Source organism: Echinops telfairi, unplaced genomic scaffold, assembly GCF_000313985.2.
Source record: "Echinops telfairi isolate 266 unplaced genomic scaffold, ASM31398v2 ScPeMD7_8;HRSCAF=38, whole genome shotgun sequence".
In the NCBI taxonomy this organism is placed as follows: Eukaryota; Metazoa; Chordata; class Mammalia; order Afrosoricida; family Tenrecidae; genus Echinops; species Echinops telfairi.
Genome location: NW_022103905.1, coordinates 16,168,644 through 16,195,417, shown reverse-complemented (window position 1 = coordinate 16,195,417; position 26,774 = coordinate 16,168,644). Strand labels below are relative to the sequence as shown.

At 41.4% G+C, this 26,774-nt stretch overlaps 1 protein-coding gene across 1 annotated transcript in view; it reads left to right on the top strand.

Moving 5' to 3' along the window:
- ALDH1A2 (aldehyde dehydrogenase 1 family member A2) overlaps positions 1-26,774 on the top strand; it is a 114,236-nt gene that overhangs the window by 48,513 nt on the left and 38,949 nt on the right. Inside the window, exons 3-7 of the mRNA XM_004709449.2 lie at positions 1,558-1,698; positions 4,887-5,016; positions 13,652-13,713; positions 15,894-16,022; positions 16,144-16,257. Of these exons, the coding sequence (XP_004709506.1) occupies positions 1,558-1,698; positions 4,887-5,016; positions 13,652-13,713; positions 15,894-16,022; positions 16,144-16,257 (576 nt within the window). The remainder of the gene's footprint in view (positions 1-1,557; positions 1,699-4,886; positions 5,017-13,651; positions 13,714-15,893; positions 16,023-16,143; positions 16,258-26,774) is intronic.

Below are 26,774 nucleotides of genomic sequence, written 5' to 3'. Positions count from 1 at the left end.
CTTTCCTCTTGTCCCACTATCATGTTTAGCCTTCATTTGGGTTTCAGTAATTCCTCTCGGTTATGTTGCCCTTGATCAAGCCCTACCAGGCCTCCTACACCCTCCTCACCACTGATTTTAGATCACTTGTTCTTCCCTTGTCCCTGGCATGATAACATTTTTCAAACTCATCTGTTTGGATTGCTTCTCCTTCATTTTTTTCCTCACCTGTATGTCATCAAATCGCTGTCCTTTCATGACCCTTGGCATTCATGGAAACAAAAAGAAGTCACACAAAGTTAGGTCAGGTGAGTCAGGTATGTGGGGCAAGAGGGGCATGCTGTTGTTTGTGAAAAAACTGGCACACTGAGATGGCTGCGTGAGCAGGTGCATTGTCGTGATAGCAAAACCAGTCCCCCATCTGCCACAAATCAGGCCTATTTTTGTCACATGCTGTTATGCAATCTTTTCAGAACCACTAAGTAGAAAGCTTGATTAACACTCTGACCTGGTGGAACGAACTCAAAAATGCACTATGAGTCGACATTCTCATCCATTCAGGAAGTTGATGGATGTCCAAAACAAGATTTGTCATCAATTAGCATTTCACCTCTTCTGACACGAGAAAACTACTTGTACACTTGAGTTTTTCCCGTAGTGCCGTCCTTGTAAGCTGTGTTCAACATCACAACAGATCCTGCCACATTTTACCCACATGCTGTTCTCTGAATTACAAGGTTTGAGTGAAAATGCTTTTACAAAAATTTCCCTGTGACCAGAAAGAACCTTCTCAAGCAATGCCCCTGGGTGCACTAGCTCAGAACACTCAATGCTCTCCTATGGGAATATGTGTACTATGAAAGTCCCACCCCACCCAGAGCAATTCTGGTTTTTTTGGGGTACCCCTCATATATATAACAAATTAAGAATATAACACAAACATATATACATACACCTTTCTTTATTATAGCAATTTCCATAATAGCAAAAACATGGAAACAACCCAAATCCCTAACTATTGAGGAATGGGTAAACAATCTGGTGCATTCATACTATGGAATTTTTGCATCAGTAAAAAAGAGTGATAACTCTGATTAAATACTAGAAGACATGAAGAAAACTAGAGGACATTATGCTTAGCAAACTCAGTCCATCTTACAATGACAAATGTTTAATACCACCATAGTTAAACGGGGAAACAAAGAAGAAGGAGCGTGGTTTATACATTAATAGTCAAGGCTTTAATGGCTACAGGCCAGGGATGGAAGGGGGACTAGGGAGAGAGAAGGGATGGGAGTGGGGGAGAAACAAGCACACAAAGAAAATGGAAGATTTAACACAAAAAATAAAATTAAAAATTGCCTCATGAAAAACAGCAAAACCCCTCCAGGTTTCTTCCCCCTTGGATCTAAGTATTAGCGTGAATGGCACAAAAGGAGGAAAAGGGAAACGGAAGTGGACTTGGAGTCTTTGGTGACGGAAGCTCTCCAGCCCACACCACCTCCTCGCTCTGTGTCCTATGTGGGAGTAGATGGTGTTCTCATTTGGAGTGTCACTGTTGCTGCTGCTTCTCCCCAGGCAGACATAGACAAAGCCGTGCAGGCAGCCCGCCTGGCTTTCTCTCTTGGTTCCGTGTGGAGAAGAATGGATGCCTCAGAAAGAGGACGGCTGTTGGATAAGCTTGCAGACTTGGTGGAACGGGACAGGGCAGTTCTTGCAGTAAGTAGTCCAAGAAATCGTTCTTTACCACTAATACCCATTCTAGATTCCCAAGTCTTTCTGAAAGTATGAGATGGTGCTGACCTGTGGGAAGGCGCAGGGGAGGGCAGGGAAGATGAGAATGACCTGACTCTGGGGATTGATCCAGTGATCAGCTAGACAAACCGCAGGAACAAGACCAGAATGAGTGAGAGTCGTCGTTTCTCCTTAATTCAACTATTGCCGAACAAAACACAAACAATAAAAAAAGAGTCACTGTGCCGCTTAGAGAAAACCAATGCCAGATGATTGTTTTAAAAAACAAATAGGACTACTACTACTTTCCAAGAGGTAACCCCCTTTGACTGAAGAGAATTCTCCAGGGCCTCTGGCCTCTCAGACACTTCTACTTCATTTGTCTTGTTGCCACTTTGCAGAACCAAGAGCAAAGGGTAAGAGCAGGAGCTAGCACCTTGCTTTCCATAAAACCTTTATTTTTTCACATAAAGAATTACTCCTAGTGTCTTTGTTCTTTCAGTGAAAGCCAACAAAGTCTATGGAAACTGCTGACTGTTTGGGAATGCATCTATGGTATACCAACTAGTTGGTATCTCCAACTAGAAGACCCAGAATTGACCAATTAAGATTGAAGGTTTCCTTGCTCAATGAGGAAAGAAACCCTGGTGGTGCAGTAGTGTAAGTGCTCTGCTGTATTGGCTAGAACCCATAAGCTGCTTCGCAGGTATGTTAGTCCGGGTAGACCAGAGAAACAGATTCACAACCACTAGTGTGTGTGTAAGAGAGAACTATATCAAAGAGCAATTGCATAGTAAGAAAACATCCCAGCCCAGTCCAGATCAAGTCCATAAGTCCAGTATGAGCCCATATGCCCTTTAACAGTCTATAAATTCTTCTTCAGGCTCATGCAGCACTTGCAATGATGCCGAATGCAGGAAGAAAGATCACAGGCCAGTGGGTGGAAAGTCTTGTGGATCCAGTGGCATTGTAAGCCTCTCAGCACTGGCAGGGGTCTCCACTTGGCTCCTTCAGCTCCAGGGCTCTAGAGTAGCTCCATGTGTCTTTTCAACAGCAATGTCTTGCAGGGAGTGAGCGTGTGTGTCCCACCTCCAGTGAGTTACTTATCTCCTTAGCCCCTCCAAATGGGTCATTAAGCTGAAGCCTGATTGGCAGGCTAAACTCCACCGCTTCGCTCTTAAGTCTCAAATTGACAACAGATTATTTAACACGACAGGGTAGGGAGAAAGATGCAGCCATCTGTTTCTGTAATGGTTGACAGTCTTGGAAACTCTCTGGGACAGTTCTACTCTGTCCCAAAGTGTAATTTTGAGTTAGAATCCACTTTGGACTTTGACCAGCCGGGGTAATCAAGTTATGAACGATCTATAACCTGCCCTGTTTTTGGGAACAAGAACCCTGGATGAGTAGAAAGGTGCGCATTGGCCTGCTAACCACACAGTCAGCAGTTTGAAACTAACAGCCACTACTCCATGGGAAAAAGACAAGGCTTTTTACTCCTTTAGAGAGTTAGCGTCTAGTTAGTGGAACCGAGGCAGTTCTACTCTGCCCTACAGGGTTGTTGTAAGTCAGGATCAAGTCCATGACAGTGAGTGTGGAGAGGGTTTTCATTGAGTCTTAGTAAAACATAATTCTTGTGTCTAGTTTGGGGAAAGGAAGTCTTAGGACTTTCCTCAGTTTCCTTTTATCATGGCTTTCCCTCCTGCTCTCTCTCTCAGGGTTATTTCCATGTGAAGTGTATGGTGGAAAATGTATTTGCGAACCTTGAAGATTCACAAAATACATTTGATTAGCATATTAGTGGCTTTGAAAATCTCTACCCAGTGTGAAATTTAGGGAAGCTCCTGACCAGAAAGCACGATGTCACATCCCAATAAACACTATCAAAATAGATCCAGAGCTGGCCTTTCTCGGGTGAATTTGGGGTCTGTAGCTTGTGCCAACCAACCAGATCCTCTTGCTGTTGACTATTCCACCTCATGGAACCCTAGAGACTATAGATTCCCAAATTTGCTTGATATATTATCCCCCTTTCAGGAAAACAAAACAAAACTTAGCACCCCACTGGCAAGTAAAAATATTTGTACTGTAGCCTATCATGCAGAATAAAGTGTAAAGTGAAGCTCCCCCATTCCATGAGCATGTAAATGTTTTAATGAGTAATGTGAAATAATTTATATTGTTTCACTTTCATAAAAGTTAACCAATAGGCAGTGCTAAATAAACAATGTTTTAAAATGAGCTCCATCTTGTTTATATGGCAAGTGGATAGATTGCCTCATAAGCAACAGTATTTTCATTTTTGTTGAAGAGAATATTTCCATTTTAGATGGTATTCAATTTTCACACCAGTCTGTGTTATATGTTATGGAGAGGAGCATGAAGATAACAAGCACATATTTTTGTTTATTTTAGTTGCTAAACATACAGCACTTTTAATAGTTCTCAAGTGAAGACACTTTTTTCATTTTAGTATGTTCATTTGTTATGTGCGTTATAGACTTAATTCATTTAGAAATATGTTATTAAAACCATGTATCACAATCTGAAACTGTTTAATATCACTATTCTCATTCACTGGACCAGTACTTTCTTTTCAATAGATAATGGTTGTTAATGTAAATGTTTACAAAAAACTAGCCTTTAAGTTGTTAAAAGTCTGAGCTTCCCTGGAGGAGCTCTTGTTTATTTAGAAGTAATAAATAAACTAGCTGCGCTGTGGATATTCCGTTTCTCGGCAGGGGTCTTGGCAGCTGCAGAGGACTTTGTACATTCTCATCAGTTGTATCAAGAGCCCATGTTCTGCACCTCTGTGTGGGTTCAGATTACTGACGAAGACCTCAAAAAACGTCCCCATGCAGCTCTGCTCATTATTATAACACAAGCTGGTTTTACATGTAGGACACCCTTTTATTGCCAGTTACATCAAGGTCGTGTTTACGCATTTCAACAGTGGTTACTGGAAACACACAAGAATGTGCATATGTATATTCACCATCGGTGCAGGTTTTGCTGGAAACCAGATTATATGGGTAGAACTTAAAACTGTTTTATTTGGGACCTCAGAGTTGCCGGGTAAGATCAGCCCTTCTTCCTTCTTCTGCTCCAGAAATTATTCAGTTTGTCCTCGGAGAGTGCTAGGGACTTAGTTTCTCTCCTTTCTTTTCCTGCAGACCATGGAATCCCTAAATGGTGGCAAACCATTCCTGCAAGCTTTTTATGTGGATTTGCAAGGTGTCATCAAAACCCTTCGGTATTATGCAGGCTGGGCTGATAAAATCCATGGGATGACCATCCCTGTAGGTATGTAAAATTGGGATGAGTTGCAAAGGGAAACATGAAGTTCCACCAGAAACACATTTTCACCACACAATCAGCAGTCCTAGAACACAGATCGGCTTACGTATACAGTATCTGGAGCTGAACACAGAATGAAACAAAGTATGTCAAGGACTGACGTGGTCCTAGTTCTTGGGCCATCCCACATATAAATGGGGCCCAAAACACTTAAATCAATACATGAACAAGTAAATATTTGTCATTTGCTAAATGCCTAGCACTGTGCTAGGTGAGGTGCTGGGGATGTAGAAGGGTGCTGGGAAGAGGGGAGATTGAAGAAAATTCCACAAAATTAAGACAGTCCTTAGCCTAAGACAGTCCTAAGATCTACTAGCTTGGATGGAAAGACAAATGTTACAGTTGTTTGTTTAGCAGTGAGATTGTGGATAACTTTTTTAGCATGTGCATTTCCATGTTATTTATAATGGCCACAGTTCACTTTCACAGCCTATTAAAAACTAGCTAAAATCCTGCCAAACCCTAGCATCTCCCTCTTTGGTTTTTTGTTTGTTTGTTGGTTTTGTTTTAAGATTAAGGTCAGGAGACAAAACCCAAAGCACAAAACAATTAGAGATCTTTACACGAAGAGTTACAGATAGGTGCTGAGTTGAATGGCTTGATCGGTCAGTGGTGGTGCCTTAAAGGAGAAGCGTTTTTGAGACTGTAGTCCTTGGAGCAGTTTTGAGCTATGGTCCAATACTAGTGATGACCAATACCTGTTTGAGTGCTGTTACAACAACTTAGGGAGGAAGGTAGTCGGAATCGCATCCTTATTTATGGAGGAGGGAACCTGAGGCCTAGAGAAGTTCAACAGTTGTCGTAATTCACGTAGTAAAAAGTGTGTATGTTCAGAGTTTGACATCAGAGCCCGTTCAGTAGAGGATTTACTGAAGCCACTGGGAGGAAGATCTACCATGACAGAGGGGCACCAACTAAAAGACAGGAGCATGTTGGGAGTGGAGTGTAGACAGAGAAGGAAGTGCTCAGCGATTGAGTAGAGCGTGTTAACTGCTAAGCACTGTGCCAGGTGCTCTGCCTGGCCTCTGGAAAACAGCCTTTTTCCCAAGAAGAGTGCAGACTAGGAAGAATGGAGGAGTACTGCTGTGCACTTTGCATTATCCATGGAAGAATCTTGCTAGCCAGATTCATTTACTGTATCTGTTTCCTAGGAAAGCAGATGATTTGGCTGACAATACAGGTGGATCGGAGCAATGGGTCTTGAGAACTTTAATGTACATAAGGATCACAGTACAACTTCGGCTGGGGTAGGGTTTGAGGTTCTTTCTCCATCCTTCACCAGCTTCTGAGTGCTGCCAGTCCTCCTCCTGGAGTAGTAAGGAGAGACTGCAGAGACCTAGAGCCGAATGATGTCACTGTTGCACCATCTCCTCTAGGCATGGAGCAACAAGCGACCATGTTACAGTGAGAGTGGGCAAGGGCCAGAACTTTTAAAAGGACTGTTTAAAAATTACCTCCACGAGTGAAGCTGGCATGTGGAATATTCACCTGTAGAAAATGGGTTTCAAATTATAGGCTCTCTAACCAGCCAGAAGGTCTTGTTCAGCAGATTCAGGAGAGAGAAGATTGTTTTTGACTGTCAGAATTTTGGTTCAACCCTGGCCTTCAGGATATGATGGAACCCCGCTTTTCCAGCGTCGCTTTTAGGATTAGGGATGGCCTGCGTAAGGCAGAGTCAACGTGGTATGGAGTGGATCAGAGACGAAAATCTTTATCTAAAGACTTGAAATTTGTCAGCCTTGGTTTGGCTTCTATATTAGTGCAGAAAGGTAAATTAATAAGACCAGAGGCCTAGGTATTTTACCCTCTTCCTACCCCACATGCCTTTCAGTATCAGAACAATGAACACCTGATGCTCTTTGGAGAGCCTGAGGATATTGACTGAGAGGTTAGGAACACAGGGCTTTAAAAATGCTTTCAGGCAATGCTCTAAGAAAAATTCACTTAAATGAAGTAATTTTTTGTTCCCCTAATGATTAAAGTACATTTTGATGGCTATCAGGTTGCAGGGCACAGTCTGTAGGACCTCTTAGGACGCTCAAGTTTGAGATATAAGCTTCTTGCAGCTGAGGGTAGGGTTGAAGCAAAGGTATACTTGGAAGGCAGCGTCTATGTCTGCTCCAGTTTTGGAAACATTGAGGCTTGCCTGTGGGCTACCAAGAAATTCAGCCAATGATTCCTTTTACTGGCCAGTGCTTAGCGAATTTAGCTGGACTGGAACCAAGGGGCTCACAGGAGAATACTAGCAAAATGGAATGGAATAATCATAATTACCCATTTATTCTTAAATGTGTTCAGTTAGTCCTTCTGTGCTTATCATTTTAACTCAGTAATTCAGCATTAGCTTAACTTTGTGTCCACGTACTTGATTTTCCCATACTGAGACTTGGAATATAAGGGGTCTTGAACCATGAGTCTTTCTTGCATGTCATGCTTTTCCCTATAAAATACCCACTTAGTATGTTTGGGATTTGTGTCCTCTACTAACGATCAACATCAGTCTCTCTTGTATTCACTCATTCATTCAATAGCTCTTTTTATTGAGCATCGACTATGTTCCAAGCACTAGGGCTCAGAACTGGCATTGTAGCACTGGCGATAGAAGAGTGAGTATGAAATACTCGATGTTCATAGAACATTAAGGGAAGCAAACAATTGAAACACAGAGTGACTCAACCAGGATTAAGGTTGCTGTGGGGTCCAAGCTTCTAGGAAGGCACCCTAACAGAGGAAGAGGGCTACCTGAAGTACAAGTAAGGGAAGGTGGAGGTTAAGGTAGCCCAGTTTGTGCTAAGCATGGGAGGATGAGAGCTCATTATGCTAGTGAATCTGACAGTGTCGCCAGACGGAGACCTGAGCCTGAGCTTTCTCCATAAGCAATGATGAATCTCTTAATTATTTTAAATAAATGAGTGCCTTGATCAGAATTGCGTTTTTGAAAGAGTGCGTTGTATACATACTGTATAATGAGTTGGGGAAGGCAGGTATCTGCTTTGTTTCTCCCTGCAAAGCGTAGCCCCCTCTGGGAGTCTTGAAAAGCGGGAAAGGCCCGTTTTGAGCTGTACACTGGACAGCGGTTTCTGTGCCTGCTCTCTGTTCTAGCACACTCAAGGGGCACAGTCGGTGTCGTGGCCGAATTAGACAATCCCAGTTTGATTCCCAGGGGTCTTGATGGTGTTCCTTTTATAACACTGCCCATTACTTCCCGTGATGGTACCCAAGGGAGCCATTCTCCCATGCTCTGACCCTTCTCCTTTGGCCACCCCTGTTTAGGATGATAAATAATCTCGCCTAAAGTTTATTGAACACTTTCGTTGTTCCTCTTTTAGTATCTTTACTCTCATGGCAGCTCTGCAGAGAAAATATTGGTTCCTTGATTTGGTTCTTTTCTATCCTCTATTAAAGTTCTATTCATACATGTGATGGAGAGAGAATCAAAGCTTGTTTGCATTGTCTCATGAGAGAAATGGAGGTTAATTGAGCTGCATTACCTTTGGTTTTCCCCTGTAACACGTGTTCATTTTATTTATTTTGTACATGTAAGCAGAGAAAACATAGCCAATGCTTTAAGATGAATTCTGATCCCGCTAAATGTCTTTATGCATTTTCATATGCATTAGCATATGAAAGAGGTTTAAAAACCTACCCACGTTCTAAGGAATATTGATCTATTTCATTTCCTCTAAATTCTCCTGTTAAAGAATAGTCTAAAGATGCACAGAGATGATGGCCCCACGCTGAACATTTTCCTTCAGTCAGTTTAATCTAGTGGAGTGTGAGTGGACAGTGGACGCAAGAGAGCCTTCTTGTTTACTCAGCAGTTAGCGTGAGGAGCTATTTGCTCTGACTAGCTGAGGAGAAGGGGGTGGGTGGGTAGTGAGTAGGACCTGAATTGAACTAGACAGGACTCTGCAAAGGCTGCCTCATATGTAATCTCTGAGATGTCAGGGTTGCAAGGATCTTTGGGAGACCTAAGGCTACCCCCTCACTTTGTAGACAAAGATCCCAGATGCAGAAATGTCAGGTGACTTTTTTTCAAGCATCACTAGCAGACTAGTGGTACACTAAGACATCTTCATAACCGACTCAGAAACATGCAACCCAACTTCTTAGTAGTTGCCGGCAGACTCCTGGGAAGAAGAGTTCTAGTACCACTCACGTCACACCGAGGTAAAGTTTCGGTGATTGTATAGGCATTTGTGGAGCTTATCATTCAGATGCAAAATATGCAGTGCGATCTGTGCGGGTCAGACGGCACAGGGATGCGCTGGGGGAGATAACGGAATAGTTCCATGCACTTGCTCTGTGCTGCCCTGGGTTCATTCTGGAAAAGTACTTTAGTGCACAGATTGGAGATGGGAACATTTTTATGCTAACAAATGAACTAATTTTGGTTGTTCATAGCTATGTAACTTGCTACAGTGGTTGAAAGAACTTACTATTACCATTGGGAGATTATTTCCTGAGGTTCTTATTTAATCAATTATTCCCCAATTTCTTGATACCTCTCCTGTTTAATTTGATGATACCCACCCCCCAATGAAACCAGAACAATGATCAACATTACAAATATAGAAGAGGCTTGTACTATTTTTATCTCTAGGATGAAGGCTTTTCTTTAAGACAATTTTAGATATGCTGAAATATGGAACATAGTAAAATTTGTACCTCAGTTCAACTAACTTCTTAGTTCATTGAGGTGTTTAATCATAAGGTCATATTTTTCATGAGTTGTAAACTATTAACAGCAAAGCTTGTAAAAGTTGGGACTGGACAGGATGGCCTTGATTTGGGTTTGAGATGTCCCATGCGTTCTGCCTTCTGTTGCAGCTGTATCACATTCTCTTGTCTGTTTTAATGGAAGGTATTTGTGTTTTCCATCTCTGACAGTCTTCTACCATACACAGGTTCTGACTTTTGCAGGTTTTACTTTCTTCATGGAAAACAGTCAAGTGCAAACACATCAAAAAATTATCTTTGGCCAAGTCTTAAAATAAACCCCTTTTATGAGCAACCTCTGTTACTCTGGGGGTCTTTGGGTTTTTAAAAATAACTTTTTATGTAAGAAGGAGTCAGAAAAATATAGTCTTACATTATATTAAAATGCAATTTAATATTTCTGTTTTGCTATGAGTAAAGTAAAGCTTTCTGTTCCCATAAAGAGATACAGTCTTGGAAACTCACAGGGGCAGGTCTACCCTGTCCTGTAGCGTCACTATCAGTCATAATCAACTCGCTGGCATTGAATGAACTTCTTGGTTTAGATTGTGGTCTTGAGAATGGTTTTTCTGGGATTTTCAAGCAATCCTTTCTTGTTGCATCTGTGGCTTCATCACAGTGTTTCTTATTTGGTAAAAAGATGATATCGTAGGAGCCCAAATGGCATTCCTGAGTTCAGATGGGAGCTTTTTATCCTATCCGGCTAGGTTATAACACAAAGCTGAAGAAAAGAGCAACAACATTTTAAGTTCTCCCATATTTAGAAAGCATGACCAACGTAAAAGGTAGAAAAGTGGCTGTCATGTTTCTTCCCGTCAGGAAGAGAGCTACTGCGCAGACGATCTTCAGTGGAGAGCAAGAAAGATCCCGTTGGCCCCTCTGCTAGTCTGCTCAGCCCAGCCGCAGAGGCGGCGTGAGCAGCGCTCCCGGGCTCCTGCGTCTGACGGGGCGTGCTGCTCTCGCTCGGGTTTGCTTCGTAACCTGCGATGCTTGAGCCCGTGTGCGCTCTCTTCACTCTTCTTCATGATCAGCTCCTTTCTTTGGGCCAGTTTTTAAAGCCTCGTCTGCATGCTGCCTTGATGTTGCACTCTGGTTCTGTGGTTGGCAGTCATCTTCACAAAATGGCCTTTAACGTGCTTTTATGAACAATGAACTTGAAGTCTGAACAGCCAAATCTGAGTCCAGGAGTCTCAGCCGAACCTCTCTGGGCCTCATTTTCATCATGTGTAAAATAATACTAGTTGCTGTATTTTATTCAGTTGTTATGAGCATTTTGTAAGGGGCTATAGAAATAAATCATGGTTTTGCTCTGGCTTGAGAATATGAAAAATACTGATGAGATTCTCCTCCATTGCAGTTCTTTTCAAATCGTAAATTAGTAGAGTTAGTAGAGATCAAAAAGGCAAATGAGTCAGAAAGAAGGCAGACAACTATAGAGCAACTTTAGGTCATCCTGGCTCCCCGCACCCTCAGGGTTCCTTTGTACGCTCACTTCATGGTGTGGTGTGGGCACCTGTGAGAGTGCAGGACCTCAGGCCCACAGTTCACAAGATCCCTGGTGTCTGGTGTGCACACAGGCCTTGGAGAAGCACCGCCCCAGACCGCTCCACCACGCAGTACAGGGAGCATGCTGTCAACACCCACGCTCCCTTTGCAGTTCGTGCTCCCATTTCCCTCAGCTCCTTTTCACTCCATCTCGCCGTTACACTCTGCTTCTGTGGTCTAGGGTTGTGATCCATCACCTTTGCCTAATTACAGACCTTATTGAAAGTATTTCCTTGTTAAAAACAAATTTCACCTTTCCAGAGTCATCTAAACTGAAGACGAGTGGTAATATACACTGCTGCAAAGAATGGGTGTTTTCAATTCTTGAGTTGCCTGTCTACAAGGCTAACACAGAAATCCCATTAAAGTAATATTACTCAGACGTCTTATTGCCATGTTGTAGACCATTTCCACAGAGTGGCTATTTCTGTTGTTGCAGTAGAGTGTCTAATGCAGTTCCCTTCCCGTAGTCACTGGCTTCTCCGTGGTTCCTAGTGTTTTCTAGTTTAAAGGATAGACATAAAACAGACTCGAAAGGCAAGCACCAAATTGGGGGAAACTTTTGCAACACAAAGCAAAAGCATATTTTTCTGGATATGCATAGAACAAGCCCAGGGGAGAAAATGGTGGTACATATGAAGAAAGAAATTGAAAGTGACCATTCAACATGAAAAGATATTCAACCAAATGCAGCACTTAACACGAGAAAAGGCCCAGTGTTTTAAAAGATAATGGAAAATGTTGTTGCTGGAATCGTGAATTGTTCGGCTTTTTGAAAGGGTAATTTGGTGATACTTATGAAGATATATAAAGCACATACCGCTTGACCCCTGACTTTCATAGATCTACTCACGGCATTATTTATGACAGCCTAATCTGGAAAGGGCCTCTGGTCACCCAGGAGAGTTACAGTAGTCCCGTACTTACCGAGCAGGTGAAATAAGATCCAGGCACTGATAAAAATGTAGATAAAAGTACAAATAAATCACATGGATAATGAATTCTATTTATGGGAAAAATATGTAAAAAGCAAGTATAAAAGGACAGTGGCATGTGAAGAGTAAGTTTTCTGAAAAGATACTCCAGAGCAGATAATCGTTACTTCTGGGAAGAGGGACTAGACCCCAAAGACTAAGAGAAGAGACCTTGATTTTAGCAGATTAAAACTGCATGATTTTGAATTTAATGAAAATTTTTGTATGACAAATAATGGTAATTTAGTTGTGTTGACAGATCAGGATAAATGATCCAAATAGTTCCCATCATTTCTGTTGTCAGTCTGCACACACTCCCCTGCCCCTGCCTTCATCTCCACCCCTGGTAGTCATGCTCTTCCTGAACCCCGGCTAAGGGTCTCTGCGCTTTCCCTGGAGAGGCTGCTAGCAGGAGAGAAGACACATATAATGCAGTGACCAAGGAGTTGGCCACGGGGGAAAAGCCTAATAACCCTACCAAACACTGAAAAGGAAAAGCCATGTTGCTGAAAAGCGATTCCGTGGTGATTTCATTTAGCCGTGTAGATAAAGTAATGGCATATTCCTAAAAAGAATTTGTATCTGGACTACCTGGGTGATGGTCTCAATTGCCTGTTGCACCTCGTAGGAAATTCAGGACAGCATTAAGGACTGGGTTTGTGTGTTTTTTCCAGCACTCTTTTCCAAACAGTGGTTCCCATAAAAACTCAAACAAATGGAAAACAAACAAGAAAAACCCACACAATTTCTTATTAAGTCTCCCTCAAGCTCGTTTCCTTTTAGCCCTTAGGGATACAAAAGGCTTCCTCGTCCCCATGGCTCATTTGGGGATAGAGGCTTTGGGGGATGCACAGCGTTCTCTTCTTTCGGTCACCCTGCGTGTGCCTGTGTCCCACCCGCACCCAGGAAGTACATCTTCACACTTGGGTCAAACTACAAGACATCTCTCACTAGCACAGCCAGCATCTTAAATGGACTTTATGTCACTTTAGTTGGCTTTTTTTAATATTTCAGAGCGTCACTTCAAAATTTTAAGGTACCTCCGTTTTAAAATAAACTGTTCTTAGCGTACAGTTTACAAACTTCCGGCTTTTTTCTCCTCGAAGGATTTCCAGTGTTAGCTTCGTCTGCATTTCTGCCTTTGAGGTTTTCCCTAGGACTCTGTTTGGGCTTCTGAGAGTGTATCCCAGAGCACCCTGCTCCAAGCTGGTACATGGTACATTGTTGTGCCAGCTTTCAGCAGAATAGATTGGGATCTTTCCCCACCATTTTCCACGTTTCCTTTCCCCCTCCCTTTTGTCTTCTCCTCTCCACTCTGAGGTGACCAGGCTCGTTTCTTTCAGATGGCGACTATTTCACCTTCACAAGACACGAACCCATCGGCGTGTGTGGACAGATTATCCCGGTGAGTGTGTCTCCTCACGCCTTGTATTTATTTTCATTTGAATCTGTTCCCTTGAAGACACGTAAAACATGGACCTCAGCGATGTGTGTTTTCCATTACTGAAAAGTTAAAAAAATCGTGAGCTCATGTTGTTGACATATCTTTAGCAGCCTTCCTGCAAATGCTTATTTGAACAGGTTAATAGGGTTTCAGCTCCGTTACCAGGAAGTTGAGTTCCCAAGTCATGGGATTCTCATGATTAAAATAAGCAAAGCAAAGCACGGTGTATTAATAACTTGCCCACAGTTGTGGATGTCCACCCTGCTTATGGAAAATTAATGCTTTGTTATATTTGCTTATTTATTGTTTAGAACTGTGACTCATCATCTTTCCAGGCTTATTATTTTATATGGTCTTTTAATTCCATTCTCTCCGACTGTTTCTTTTCATAAGATTCGATAGATGATGCTAGGAAGACACAGCAGTGCAGTTAGTGTCATGGTCGTAATTGAAACCATGCCGGCTGTTGTGTGCCTTGTAAAGGGAAATAGATGTAGTGCTGAAATTTGGGGTTGGAACATTAAACGTTGTCCTTTTTTCCCCTCTCTCTTTCTCATGCGCCCCCTTGGCACTATGTATACAAAACATCATTGGATCTTCTAGCAGTCCTAGCTGGTAGCTGTGCAGGAATTTCCAGTGGAATCTCAAATGAATGCTTATTGTAGAGAGCAAGTGTCCTTTTGTCAAACTCTAGGAGAACAAATCAAGATAATCCCTAGCTTTGGGGGCCAAAGTTTTTGGTAGGCATTAATATTTGTATATGATCTACAAGCTGGAGTTAACTATGAAATATATTTGAGAGTAGAAAATGAAAATGAGAGGTATGCTTTAAGTTCCTGTGCTCCTAAACTGGGAAATCCTATTTGGTGCTGAGCAGGGGTGAGATTCCCGGACCTTAATTCTAGGGACTCAAACCCGCTTCTGCCTTTGCCTTTGCCCTGACTCTCAGAGATACAGCTCTCACTGACAGGACAAGAGCTACTTGTCAGCCAGCCCCAGCTCACTTACTGGGCTCCAAGATTTATATACTGTAGATGGAATTAAAACATCACCGTGGACTCCCAAGTTTATAAACAACTAAGGGGAAAAGAAATTGGGTGTTTGGTGAAGGTAAGACACTTGTATATTTTTGCAAGCTTGCCTGGGCCTGTGAGAGGCCTTCACGGATGGCAGCTGAGATGCTTCAGGCTGAAACACATTGTGGTCAGGGGCTGAGGCCAGGGGACCACGCTTTCTGTTTTCTTTCTTAATGAAATTATCAATGACACCTGATAGTAGTGACGCTTATGCCCGAACTTACGACAACACAAGCTTATTATCCTTTTAGAACCAGTTTTTTGGTTCTAAAAGGATTTTTGGACTAAAATTCATATCCTCACCTAAATGTAATTTAGACTCCATAACGATGTGTATTTTGTGACAGTCCAACCAAACCCCTTGCCATAGAGTTAATTTCCACGTATAGCCACTTTTTGGCTCAGGAGAACTGTCCAAGAGGGTTTCTGAGGTTGTAATATTCACAGAAGCAGACTGCCACGTACTTCTCCCGTGGAGCGGCTGCTGGGTTCAAACTGCTGACATTCTGGCTTGCAAATGTGTACTTAACCACTGTACCAACAGAGTTCCCTTTGTGACAGTACCTGAACATGGAGGGAAAAAATGCTACATTGAAATACGCATTGATATAAATGTCATTCACCATTAGAATTTCCTCTTTTGTTCTTCCATATTGAAGAGACTTCATGCCAGTGTGACAATTCTGCTTTTAAAATGTTAACTATAAGGGAAAAAATTCATTTTAAAGTTAAAAAGTCTACTTTAAAATATATATGAAATAGCAGTAATCCAGAAACAGAGGAAATTAAAAAACCCTTTCACCACGAGATGGGTAACATTTTGTGGGTAGCCCTACTACCCACCAAGTTTGTGATTTGCCAGACAGACAGAAAAAGAGAGATTCTCAAAGTCAGTGTTACTCTATTCCTAATGCGGTGATTAGAAACCCAAACCTCTGTACATGGTGGTGGACGAGATTTGCGTTGTGGACGAGCCCAAGAAATGTGAGAAGTCACAGCTTGAAAATAAAGTCGTGGGGACATTTTTTTTCCATCTATCAATCTTGGATTTTCCCCCCCTTGCAGTGGAACTTCCCCCTGCTGATGTTTGCCTGGAAGATCGCTCCGGCTCTGTGCTGTGGCAATACAGTCGTTATTAAGCCAGCAGAACAAACGCCACTCAGCGCGCTCTACATGGGCGCCCTCATCAAGGAGGTAAGAGGACCGCTGGAGGAGGGCCTCTGGCCCCCTGCCCGAGGAGGCCTACTGGAGCAGACCTGGCTTAAAGTGCTTCAGCAGCTCTCACAAGCCAGGCTTCCTCTCGTTGTTTTGCTAGGCTGGCTTTCCACCAGGAGTCATCAATATTTTGCCAGGATACGGGCCTACCGCCGGGGCAGCAATAGCTTCTCACATTGGCATAGACAAGATTGCGTTCACAGGGTCCACTGAGGTACGTACCCGAGAAGCCGTCGTACAAATGGGCATAGAGATAGGCAGAGGTTTCAGAAAGCTCGTGGGAAAACTCGATTGCCTTTTCTTTCCATTTTTCAACTAAAATTTTGAAGCCCCCTCATATGAAAAGAAGGAACCCTGGTGGCATAGTAGTTATGCATTGGACTGCTTACTGTAAGGTTAGCGCTTCAAAACTAACAGCTACTTTCTACTCCCATAAAGATTTTCCCAAACTCTCCAGGGCATTTCTACTCTGTTGTATAGGGTGGCTATGAGTTGGCATAGACTCTATGGCAGTGAAATTGGTTCATATTAGAAGAAAAATAAATTCGTGCCCATAGACTGGATATCAAAAGAGCAGTGAGTACCCAAGCCTTCAAAGGACAACAGTGGTGCCTTAGAACATCCCTGAAGGTGAGGGCAAAGGCCATGCTGACCATTTGATTTCATAGATCTCTAAACATTGGTGTTGTGTAAACCTTGTGTAACCTACGTTTCAGAAGAGGTTGTCTCAGATAACTTTCTTGAGCCGAGAACAATAATGTCAGCAAGCAGTAAGGAAGCTTGAAATCCAAACTCATCTCTTCCTTCTCATTATTCTGTAACTAACTCTCCCTCCCTACTCTTCCCTACGGACAACAGGGATTATATATAGGAGGAATCAGCAGGCTTTTCCTCTGTTTAAGTAGTTTTATTGGCATATACTTGACATATCATATAATGTAATCACTCAGTCATATTAAGAAGAGTGTGCAGTCATCACACAATCAATTTCAGAACTCCCTGCCCCCTGTACTCATTGGTGCTAGGTCCCTATTTTACCCCACCCTCCTTTGCCATGCCCTGAATTATTAATCCAGTTACTGTCTCAGTAGACTTACCTACTCTGGATTTCATATAAAGAAAATCATACAAAACACAAACAGGAAGCAAACAAATGAAAAAAAACAACAACTAATGACTAGACAAAATATAGAAAGGAAAGCAGAAAATCGTAAAACTGAAACAACGTGAAAATGGGTCCAAATGGAGATCAAATGCTGAAGTGTTACATTTTAACTAACTACATCTGCCATAGTCAACTTTACAGTGCTCTCTATATGACAGCAAGGCTTTTTCACATCCCTAGACTGTTCAGAGGGGGCTCATTGGAGCTTAATCCATGGGTGGACCCTGCAGATGGCTTTGGGTCTTCCACTGTCATCCACAGCCTCTGAAAACCAGGTGTTCACAGGCTAAGCTCTGATACCATGCTTCCTTTGGATTTGGATTTGATTATTTGTAATCCCTGTATCACATAGCCTGGTGTGCTTCTTCCATGTGGATGTAATTGACATAGCTCACTTAATTGGCTGCTTGTTTTAAGACAAGCGTGTGTTTTTTTGGTTTTGTTTTAAATTGGGGGCTCTTACATCTCTTACACAATCCATGCATTCATCCAGGGTGTCAAGCACATTTCCACATATGCCGCCATCATCATTTTCAAAGCATTTTCTTCCCACTTGAGCCCCTGATAACAGCTTCCCATTTCTTCCCCTCCCCCCACCCTCCCTCACGAACCCTTGATAAATTGTAGATTATTATTTTCATATCTTACATCATCCTCCATTGCCCCTCACTCACTTTTCTGTTGTTCGTCCCCCTGAGAGGGGGTTCTAGGTTGATCCTTGTGATCAAGTCCTCCTCTTTCCCTCCACCTTCCCCTAATCCTCCTGGTATCTCTACTCATTCTTGGCCCTGGGGGAGGGCGGGTATCTATTCTGGATTCCCTGTGTTTCCGGCTCTAATCTGTAGCAGTATGCATGCTCTGGTCTAATCTGATATGTAAGGTAGAATTGAGGTCATGATAGGGGGGGAAGTAAGCACCAAAGAACTGTGTTTCATTGGTGCTATACTGCACCATGACTGGCTCATTTCTTCCCTGTGACCCCTCTGTAGGGGGATGTCCAATTATCTACAGATGGGCATTGGGTCTCTCCACTCCATGTGTGTGTGTGTGGGGGGGTTCCGCCCCATTCACCTTGGGTATGATTTTGTTCTGGGTCTTAGATATTAGACAAGCTTTTAAGACCCCAGATGCTATTCTTTCTGTGATAGCTGAGCATCATCTATTATCTCCACGCCATATCTTCAGTGATCTCTTCATGAGGGTGAGTATCAAGTTAGGGCCATGTCACAAAAACTAATTGTTCTTAGATTGGACTTAGAATTAAATGTGAGATCCAAATTCATTCATATATTTATGATTTATATATGTCTGTGGTTCACTCTACGCATCACTGTCATTTTATTATAGAGAACATTATAAATCATCTATTGATAGTGTCATTAATTCAGCCAATGGTATAGAATTTAAAACACTGTTGAGAAAAGGAAATTATACAAGGATAGGCCAGCTACAAACTGCAATACATGTATTGTTGACTTGTACAGATTAAAATCTAAAGTTACTGGACACTATTTGCATGAACAATGAGGGTTGGTCATAGGGCAAAACTTTTAATAACATTCATTCACAAAGGCAGAACTATGCCTACCAGACTAATACATGTCATAAGAAAGAAAGGATGGCATTCAAAGAGTACATCTATGGTAGTCCTGGGCCACAATTCATTGGGGACTCAAAGCAAGAGATCTTAAGCAAAGTCCAATGACCACAAATTCCTTCATCTTGTGATAGCAGCCATCTACTTCTTCTCACACTAGGCTTTTCAGCTGTAAGTTCAAGGAACTATATTGCTTCCTTATATCTGCTGCAGGTGAGTTTGAGTAAAGACCAGTTTGCTGGGTGGGGTTTTCACATCAAATTCTTCAGGTGGGACCTATGTAGGATGTTTTGCGGCTTGAAAGGACAGAGTCTAAAGCCCCACTTTTATAGTACATGGCCTGAGTCACTAAGGGCTGGATAGAAACTAGCTCAAACGTGTCCAATTAGGAACATAGTACTGGGCATATTCTCCTCGTGGGTAAGTACTGTTAAGCCATTTCCCCCCCATAGGAGGTTGCCCTGCCTGTTTTACCCACTAACAGAAGTGTAGTTCCCTTTTCCAAGACACACATGCCCCTCTCCCCACATCTTGACTTGAAGTCCCAGGAAGGTTCACTTATCACTCTGGTAGGAGTGTCGGTTAATTTGGGGTGGCAGCAACTAAATGGTTCTCTCCCGCCCTCCCCCCACCCCCTTCTTGAGAATCATACCCCAGATGAGGAGAGGTCTCTTGTGTCAAAGTGGCTTTTAAGATGTACATATTAAAGGGGTGATATATGGTTCATTGGCACTAGGCAGGCTCTCTAGAACGAGATTTTTCTAGAACAAGTCAGAGAATATTTTAGGCTTTATGGACAATATGATCTTTGTTGCAACTACAGGACTATGCCCTGTAGCACGGAAGTAGCCATACCGAAACCCAAACCCACTAATGGAATCGATTCAGACGCATAGTGAACCTATATAGGGTTATCGATACTATAAATCCTGTTGGGAACAGACAGCTTCATCTTTCTCCCACTGAGCAGCTAGTAAGTTTGAGCATTCGTCCTTGCCCTTGGCAGCCCAGTAGGATCTCTAGGCAGAATCTACTCAACAGCAGTGTAAGAAATGACATTAGACTGTACATCAACTAATGAACATAGCTGTGTTTCAATAAAATTTTATTGAGCTTTATGTGACTTTTATATATCATGCAGTATCATTCTAATTGTTATTTTTTTGTCATTTGAAAAAAGAAAATGCCATTCTTAGTTCATAGGCCGTACTAAAAAAGGTAGTAGGCCCATAAGTCATAGTTTTCCAACCCTTGACATAGTCATAAGTCTGCTTAGAGCTATTGCTTATAAAATACTATTTTAAAAGGCTTTGATACAAGTAACAGAGATAATAAAGGGCTGATTGGTTGTTTGAAGTAGAAACTATGTGACATCAGCACAGATCAAAGAATGTTGTAGGTCTAGAAGCACATATGTCATCTGAAATCTGCTGTTAGCCGCAAGAAAGAAATCGATACCAGTGAAACAATGTTTTATATAAAATTTCTAAAAAAATTAATATAAAATATTCACATGCTACTTTACATTCTGTTTCATATTAAGTCTTTGAAAGATGGTTTGTAGTTTATACTGACATTTTACATTGATAGTAACTCAGACAAGCTACATGTTGAGTGCTGTGTAGCCATGTGTGGTTCATGGCTACCATATTGGACAAGGTAGGCCTACTGGCTGGATTTCATTAATTCGTTCCAAGTTAATGGTATCTGGGTAAAATAATAAATGTTTTAAAAATTCTTTAGATGTTGACTAATAAACTTAATTGCAAATTATAAATTGATAGTTGGGGAGATGATTGAGTTTTTATGTGTGTTTGCTGAGAGCTAGTCTTATTTGTCTGAGATGTTGTAAACTAAGTGGATGCTTATACTTTTACTTGCTTACCAAGAATGCATTAGAGTGATATCTTCATTTACACGATCTATTTATGTGCTACTTATCTTTTGTCTGATGAGGAATTTACAAATATTACTTCCAATTTGTTGCATTCTGTTTTCAGGTGTTGTGTGGTTTGTTTGTTTTTTAAATAATGCTGTTTGCTGCGCATAAGCATTAAATGTTTAAGTAGACATATTGTTCAGTCGCTTTCTTTTTTGGTTTAGCTTTTATTTTAAGCTTAATTTACTCCTGAGCCATAGTTTTTGCTTCTTCTGTCTCTTCTGGGATATGTTTTTCTGTGCAACCTCCTCTTCCGTTGTAATAACAATTTGCTCCTTTTCAGTAAGAATCATTTCAAAGTGGTTTATCCAACAATACGCTCCCTAAGTCCGGTGGAACATCTCAGGGTCTGTATTCAATGACCCGAGAGTCCACATCTAAACTCTTCAGTTCAGCATTACCCTGCATTTTAGAGCACGGGCAGCAAAACTTCAGTACCATTTTTGAGGGAGCCAGTGACCCTGGGTCCAGCCCCTCCATCCCACCACTTCCCTCACCTATCAGCTCCACCATTGTACTATCCGGAAGGGCACCCACTGCTCCTGGAAAGGACGTCTTTCAAATATTTGTTGGCTTTCTGTGTATGCATACCCTTGGTGGCCTGGACAGTGTCACAGGTGTTCTTAAATGGACCCAGAGATTCACCCCTTGGTTTGCATGATCCTGTGCCGTTTTCTGGGTCAAGTATGCAGCAGACCATTTTGGCAGATCACCTCAGCCGCTATGGGAAAAGGAAGAGTGGTGGGTTCTGGGAGAATTCATAGTCATTCAGCTCAGTCTTTTTCTTAATGATTTCTGGGTTTTATTACGGGCTCTTTACAGAAATCACTTCACGATTATACAAATGGTCCTTAACATTTTCTTTAGGACTTTGAAAAAGTTTTTCAGTGATTTTATGGCTTTGCTTTTGTTTAAATCTTTTACCTGCTTGGAACTTAGTTTCACATATAAGAAAGATTCAGTTTATTTATATTTTTTATAAATGAGCGTTCACCTATTTCAGCATCATTTATTAAACAATCTACTCTTTTGCAACTCATTTGAAAAGAGCATTATATGACATGTTTCCACATGTAAACATTTCTGGGTTTAGACTCATTATTTGTCTATTATAAGGCTTTGTGCTCCTGTAAAGATTTACACCTCAAACTCCACCAGGTCCATTGGACTTGAAATTCATTCTAGGGCAATACAATTTCACGTAAATGGACTAATATCATTTGTGCTGTCATGTGTCTGCACTTTATTGCTGTTGTTGAATGTTTAGTCTAATTACTGAAGTGATCAGATTGAAAATCCTTGTCTTTGTCTTTGTTTATTATTTGTCCCATCTACTTTGGGTTATTTTTGTTTTTGTTGCTCCCTTTTCTACCTTCTTTGGGGTGGGGGGATCGAATAGTTTCAGTATTCATTTTAGTATTCCATTTTATATTTTCGGAATGATTGCCTACACCTGTTTTCTAACTGGTTGAATTTGTATTTCTATAAGATATATGGTTCGCATTAATTAATAGTATGTTACTTCACATATAATGTAAACACCTTATGGAATTATTCTTCTATTTACCATTTTTTTGCAATTGTTGTCATATATTTTTCTAATATGTGTTACACACCCTACGGCACTGCTATGAATTTTTACTTCAAACATCAATTATCTGGTAAAGATATTTCTAAAATGAGAAAAAAAATTATTCTCCATTTACCCATGTGTCACTTCTGGCTCTCTTCTTTGGTGGCCCAAGTTTCCTTCTAGTAATATCTTTATTCTGTGCAAAAACCTTCCCTTAACATTTCTGTTCGTGTGAGTCTGTGCTTGACAAATTCTCTGGGCGTTTGTTATCCCAGAATGCCTTTGCCCGGTCTGTGTTTTTAATAATTGCCTTTTCTGGGTAGAGAATTCTAATTTAACAGCCTCTTTTGGTTTGTTTTACTTTAAGCGTGTTAAAAATACTCTTATGCTTCAGCTCTCCCCTGCACTGTAGGGCGCCTAGGCGTTGGAGTCAACTTGACGGCACTGGGCTTGGTTTGAGCTTCGACGCCCTCCCCCTGGCTTGCCCACTTTCTGAGTACAATCCAGAAGTCACTCTTATCTTTGCCCCATTATACCTGATACATATTCCTAGTGTTTGCTTTGAAAAACGTTAAAGCTGGTTTTTAGCCTTTTCATTATGATGTACCGGTGCATAGGTTTGTTGGCCTTTGACCTACTTGGGGTTCATTGAAAATTTTAAACCATTAAATGAATAATTTTCATCAAATTTTGAAAAATGTTGACCATTATTTCTTCAGCTATATTTTCACCTCCTTCTTTTGGGCTTAGAATGCATATACAGTATGCTAGATCTCTTACTGCTGTTCCACAGGCCACTGACACTCTCCGTTTATGTTCACATCAGCCTTTTGCTCTGGGTTGTCATCTACGTGGCTTTCGCTGCTATCTTCAAGGCCTCCCATTTTGTGAATGCTTCACCTGCTGGGGAGCCGGCCCAGGCCTGTTTCCTTTTAGACACTACACGTTTAAGCTCGAGGAATTCCCGGGGTTCTTTCCTAATTTACATTTCTTTTCTCATGATGCAGGTTTTCCTTTAAATTTCTGAACAGCTACATAATATCAGTTTTGACATCCTTGTTCACTTTAAATCTGTTCTTTCTCCATTACTGTTGTGATGTTTTTCACAGTCATAATATTTTGCTTCTTTGCACACTTGTCAGTTGTGAAAATATGTGAGGCATTGTAAACATTATGTTGTTGAGTATCTGGATTTTGTTGTCGCTCTTTAAAAAGTGATGGGCATTTTTTCTGAGAAAGGCATTCACTTTCAGTTTAACCTGTTCCTGTTAAGGTAAGGTGACCAGATGTCCCGCTTTTGGTGGGACAGTCCCGATTTTTAACAATTTTTCCCGCGTCCTGTGGCATTTGAAAAAAGTCCCGATTTTTGGAAAGAATGCACGACAAGCTAGGGTATACACTTTTCAGCTGCCATGTGGCGATTTCGCCAGGATATGAGTTTTATCAATGGTGTCCCGCTTTTGTCCCACTTTACCAATGTTAAAATCTGGTCCCCTTACAATAAGGATTATTTTAAAGCTCTGCTAGGAGTTTAAGGATCCCTGCTAGTGCAGTGGCTTAAGGTCGGTGGTTCATGTCCACCAGCTACTCTATCAGAAAAAGCTGTGGCAGCCTACTCCCGTGAAGATGTACAGTCTGGGGAACCCGTAGAGTACCTCTACTCACATGGAGAGTCTATGAATCCGAATCAATTTGATGGCAGGGAGTAGAACTAGTTTATTCTTACAGCTATGTCGCAGTCCTGGGTTTTCTACTGAATGTCTCCAAGTTTACAAGGTGGTTTTTCTACCGTTTCTGGGAAGAACTCAAATGTCTCTCACCTGTATGAATTCTGGGAATTATTCCACCTTTATGTACCTGATTTTCCCCCCCTTGTCTCCTGGAGTAGTTCCACCCTATTTCCCGCTTAGCATTCAGGCAAAGATTTCAAAGGGACTCTGGATTTGTCAGGACCTCATTCAGCCCCATCCATTTTGCAGCCACTCAAATTGTAATTACTTCAGCCTCTATGACCTTTGATTTTTTGCTTCATCGTCTCAGTGAGCCCACCATATTCTGTGTTGGTGTTCCTGTTCCATGTTGCAGGGTAGAAATTTAACAATGCAGTGAATAAACGAAAAACCACCGAATTATCTATTTCCAAAGGGTGAATTCTATGGTATGTGAATTATAGCTCACTAATGATATTAAAATTGATCTTTTTAAATTATAGAAGACTTTATGTGTATTAATAGCTAATATTGTGTGCCAGTCCTACTCAGTGCTTCGTGTACATCATCTTCACAGCTGTGGCAGATGCACAGCTAACAGGAGTGAGGCTGAGAGGTGTTAAATCCCTGCTCATGCTCACACATTAGTAAGTTGTAGAGCTGGGTCAGACTCAAAACACTGTACCTCGTTGCCTCTTTGACTAAGGCATTGTACACCATCCTGTAGAAGGAGGGAACATTGACAAAGAGAGCACTTGGAAAGGATGACCACTCCGTGGAATATGTTCTGGTGAAAGAATGGTCAGAAATATCGAATTTATGAAGAAGTAAGATTGAATTACTGAGAGACCCAGTGTGTACTTGGTTTCCTCTGTGTGCCCAGTTTACAACAAATTCACTGCTAAATCCTGTTCAAGTCTTCTATCCTAAAATTCATTTTAAAATTGCATCTTTAGCCTTTAAAAAATCTCATTTCGTACATAGTACATAGTAGGGCTTCTGTGTGAGACCCTCTGATATGGGACTTAAGATTTTAAATCCATGCTATCTTCTTCAATCGCATAAATCATTTAATTAAAACCAACCACTGTGCTCGATCTCAACAATGCAAAGTCAAGGGCATATGAGCTTCCCCCTATAGGCCAAGGAATAATCCATGAATATGTAAACAGCATCAATTGGTGGGTATAAATAGGAATACAAAGGAAGAGGGGAACAAATAGGCACCATTTTAATTTAAAATGTCTTGATTTTGAATTTACTTCCCAAGATAAAGCCTGTTAAAATAGTTTTATTTGATATGATTGTGTGCATCCAGGCCAATTGTCATTAGTTCAAGATCATTTGAATGCAAAGCTACTTCAATAAAAAATAACAATGTGTTCCAGAAAAGATAATTCAATATCCCAATTCCACGGTTGTTCATACTCATGTCAAGAAAACATTTAGGTCTGTCTTCTATGTATCTGGAATGGCTGATGGTATGGTGATCAGTATGTTCATCCGTTAACCAAAAGCTTGGCAATTTGAACCCACCAGCTGCCCCATGGGAAGACGATGTGATATTCTGCTCTGTAAAGATTTACAGCTTGAAAACCCTTTGGTGTGAAGTTCTACTCTGTCTTTGAGGGTCACTGTGAATCCACATTCACCAGAGAGCACTGAGTCTTTCTATCTTATCTCTAGTCTTGGGGGAAATGGAATTGCAGTGGTAGAGGATCTAGAGTCTTAGAAGAATTGGGAACGTGGGAAAGGACACCCCTTGTGGGGACCCCGAGCGTCATTGAAATGAGCACGAAAAACAAAACAAAATGCTTCCTCCGCATCGCCGTTGAGTGGATTCTGGCTAACAGCAACCCTACAGGACAGAAGACCCAATGAGCTGTGGGAGTATAAAAAGACAGGACAGAAATTAAAGATCCAGTGGATGTCAGAAGAGACTCTGAAACTTGCTATTAATTGTAGTGTAGCTAAAGTAAATGAAAGAAATGATGAAGTACAAAAGCTAGGTAGAAAATTTCAGAGGGCAGCTTGAGAAGACAACATCAAATATCAGAAAGGAATGTGAAAAGACTTAGAGTTAGAAAACCAAAAGGGAACATGCTCAGCATATATTAAATTGAAAGAACTCAAGAAAAAATTCAAGCCTTGAGTTGCAACATTGAAGGGGTCCTATGCACAATATGTTGAATGATTCAGGAAGTTCAAAAGAAGTTGCAAAGAATACGGATTCATTGTACCAAGAAGAACTAGTCAACATTGTACCATTTCAAGAGAGTGTATATGAGCAAGAACAGTGGTGCTGAAGGATGAAGTTCAAGCTGCACCAAAAGCATTAGCCAAAAACAAAGCTTCAGGAATCGCTGGAATGCCAATTGAAATATTTCAGCCAGCCGATGAAGCATGAAAAGTACTTACTCATCGATGCCAAGAAATTTGGAAGCCATCTACTCGGCCAACTGAGTTGAAGAGTCAGCATTTGTAACCACTCCAAAGAAAGGTGACCAAACAGAAGGCATAAATTGTAAAACGATATCACTAATGTGATACACAAGTAAAATTTTGTTGAAGATCATCCCGCAAAGGTTGCAGCAGTACGTTGACAGGGAGCTGCCAGAGGTTCGGGCCAGATTCAGAGGAGGACGTGGAATAAGGGATATCACTGCTGATGTCAGATGGATCTTGGCTGAAAGCAGAGAATGCCAAAGAGATGTTTACTTGCATTTTACTGACACTGTCAAGGTATTT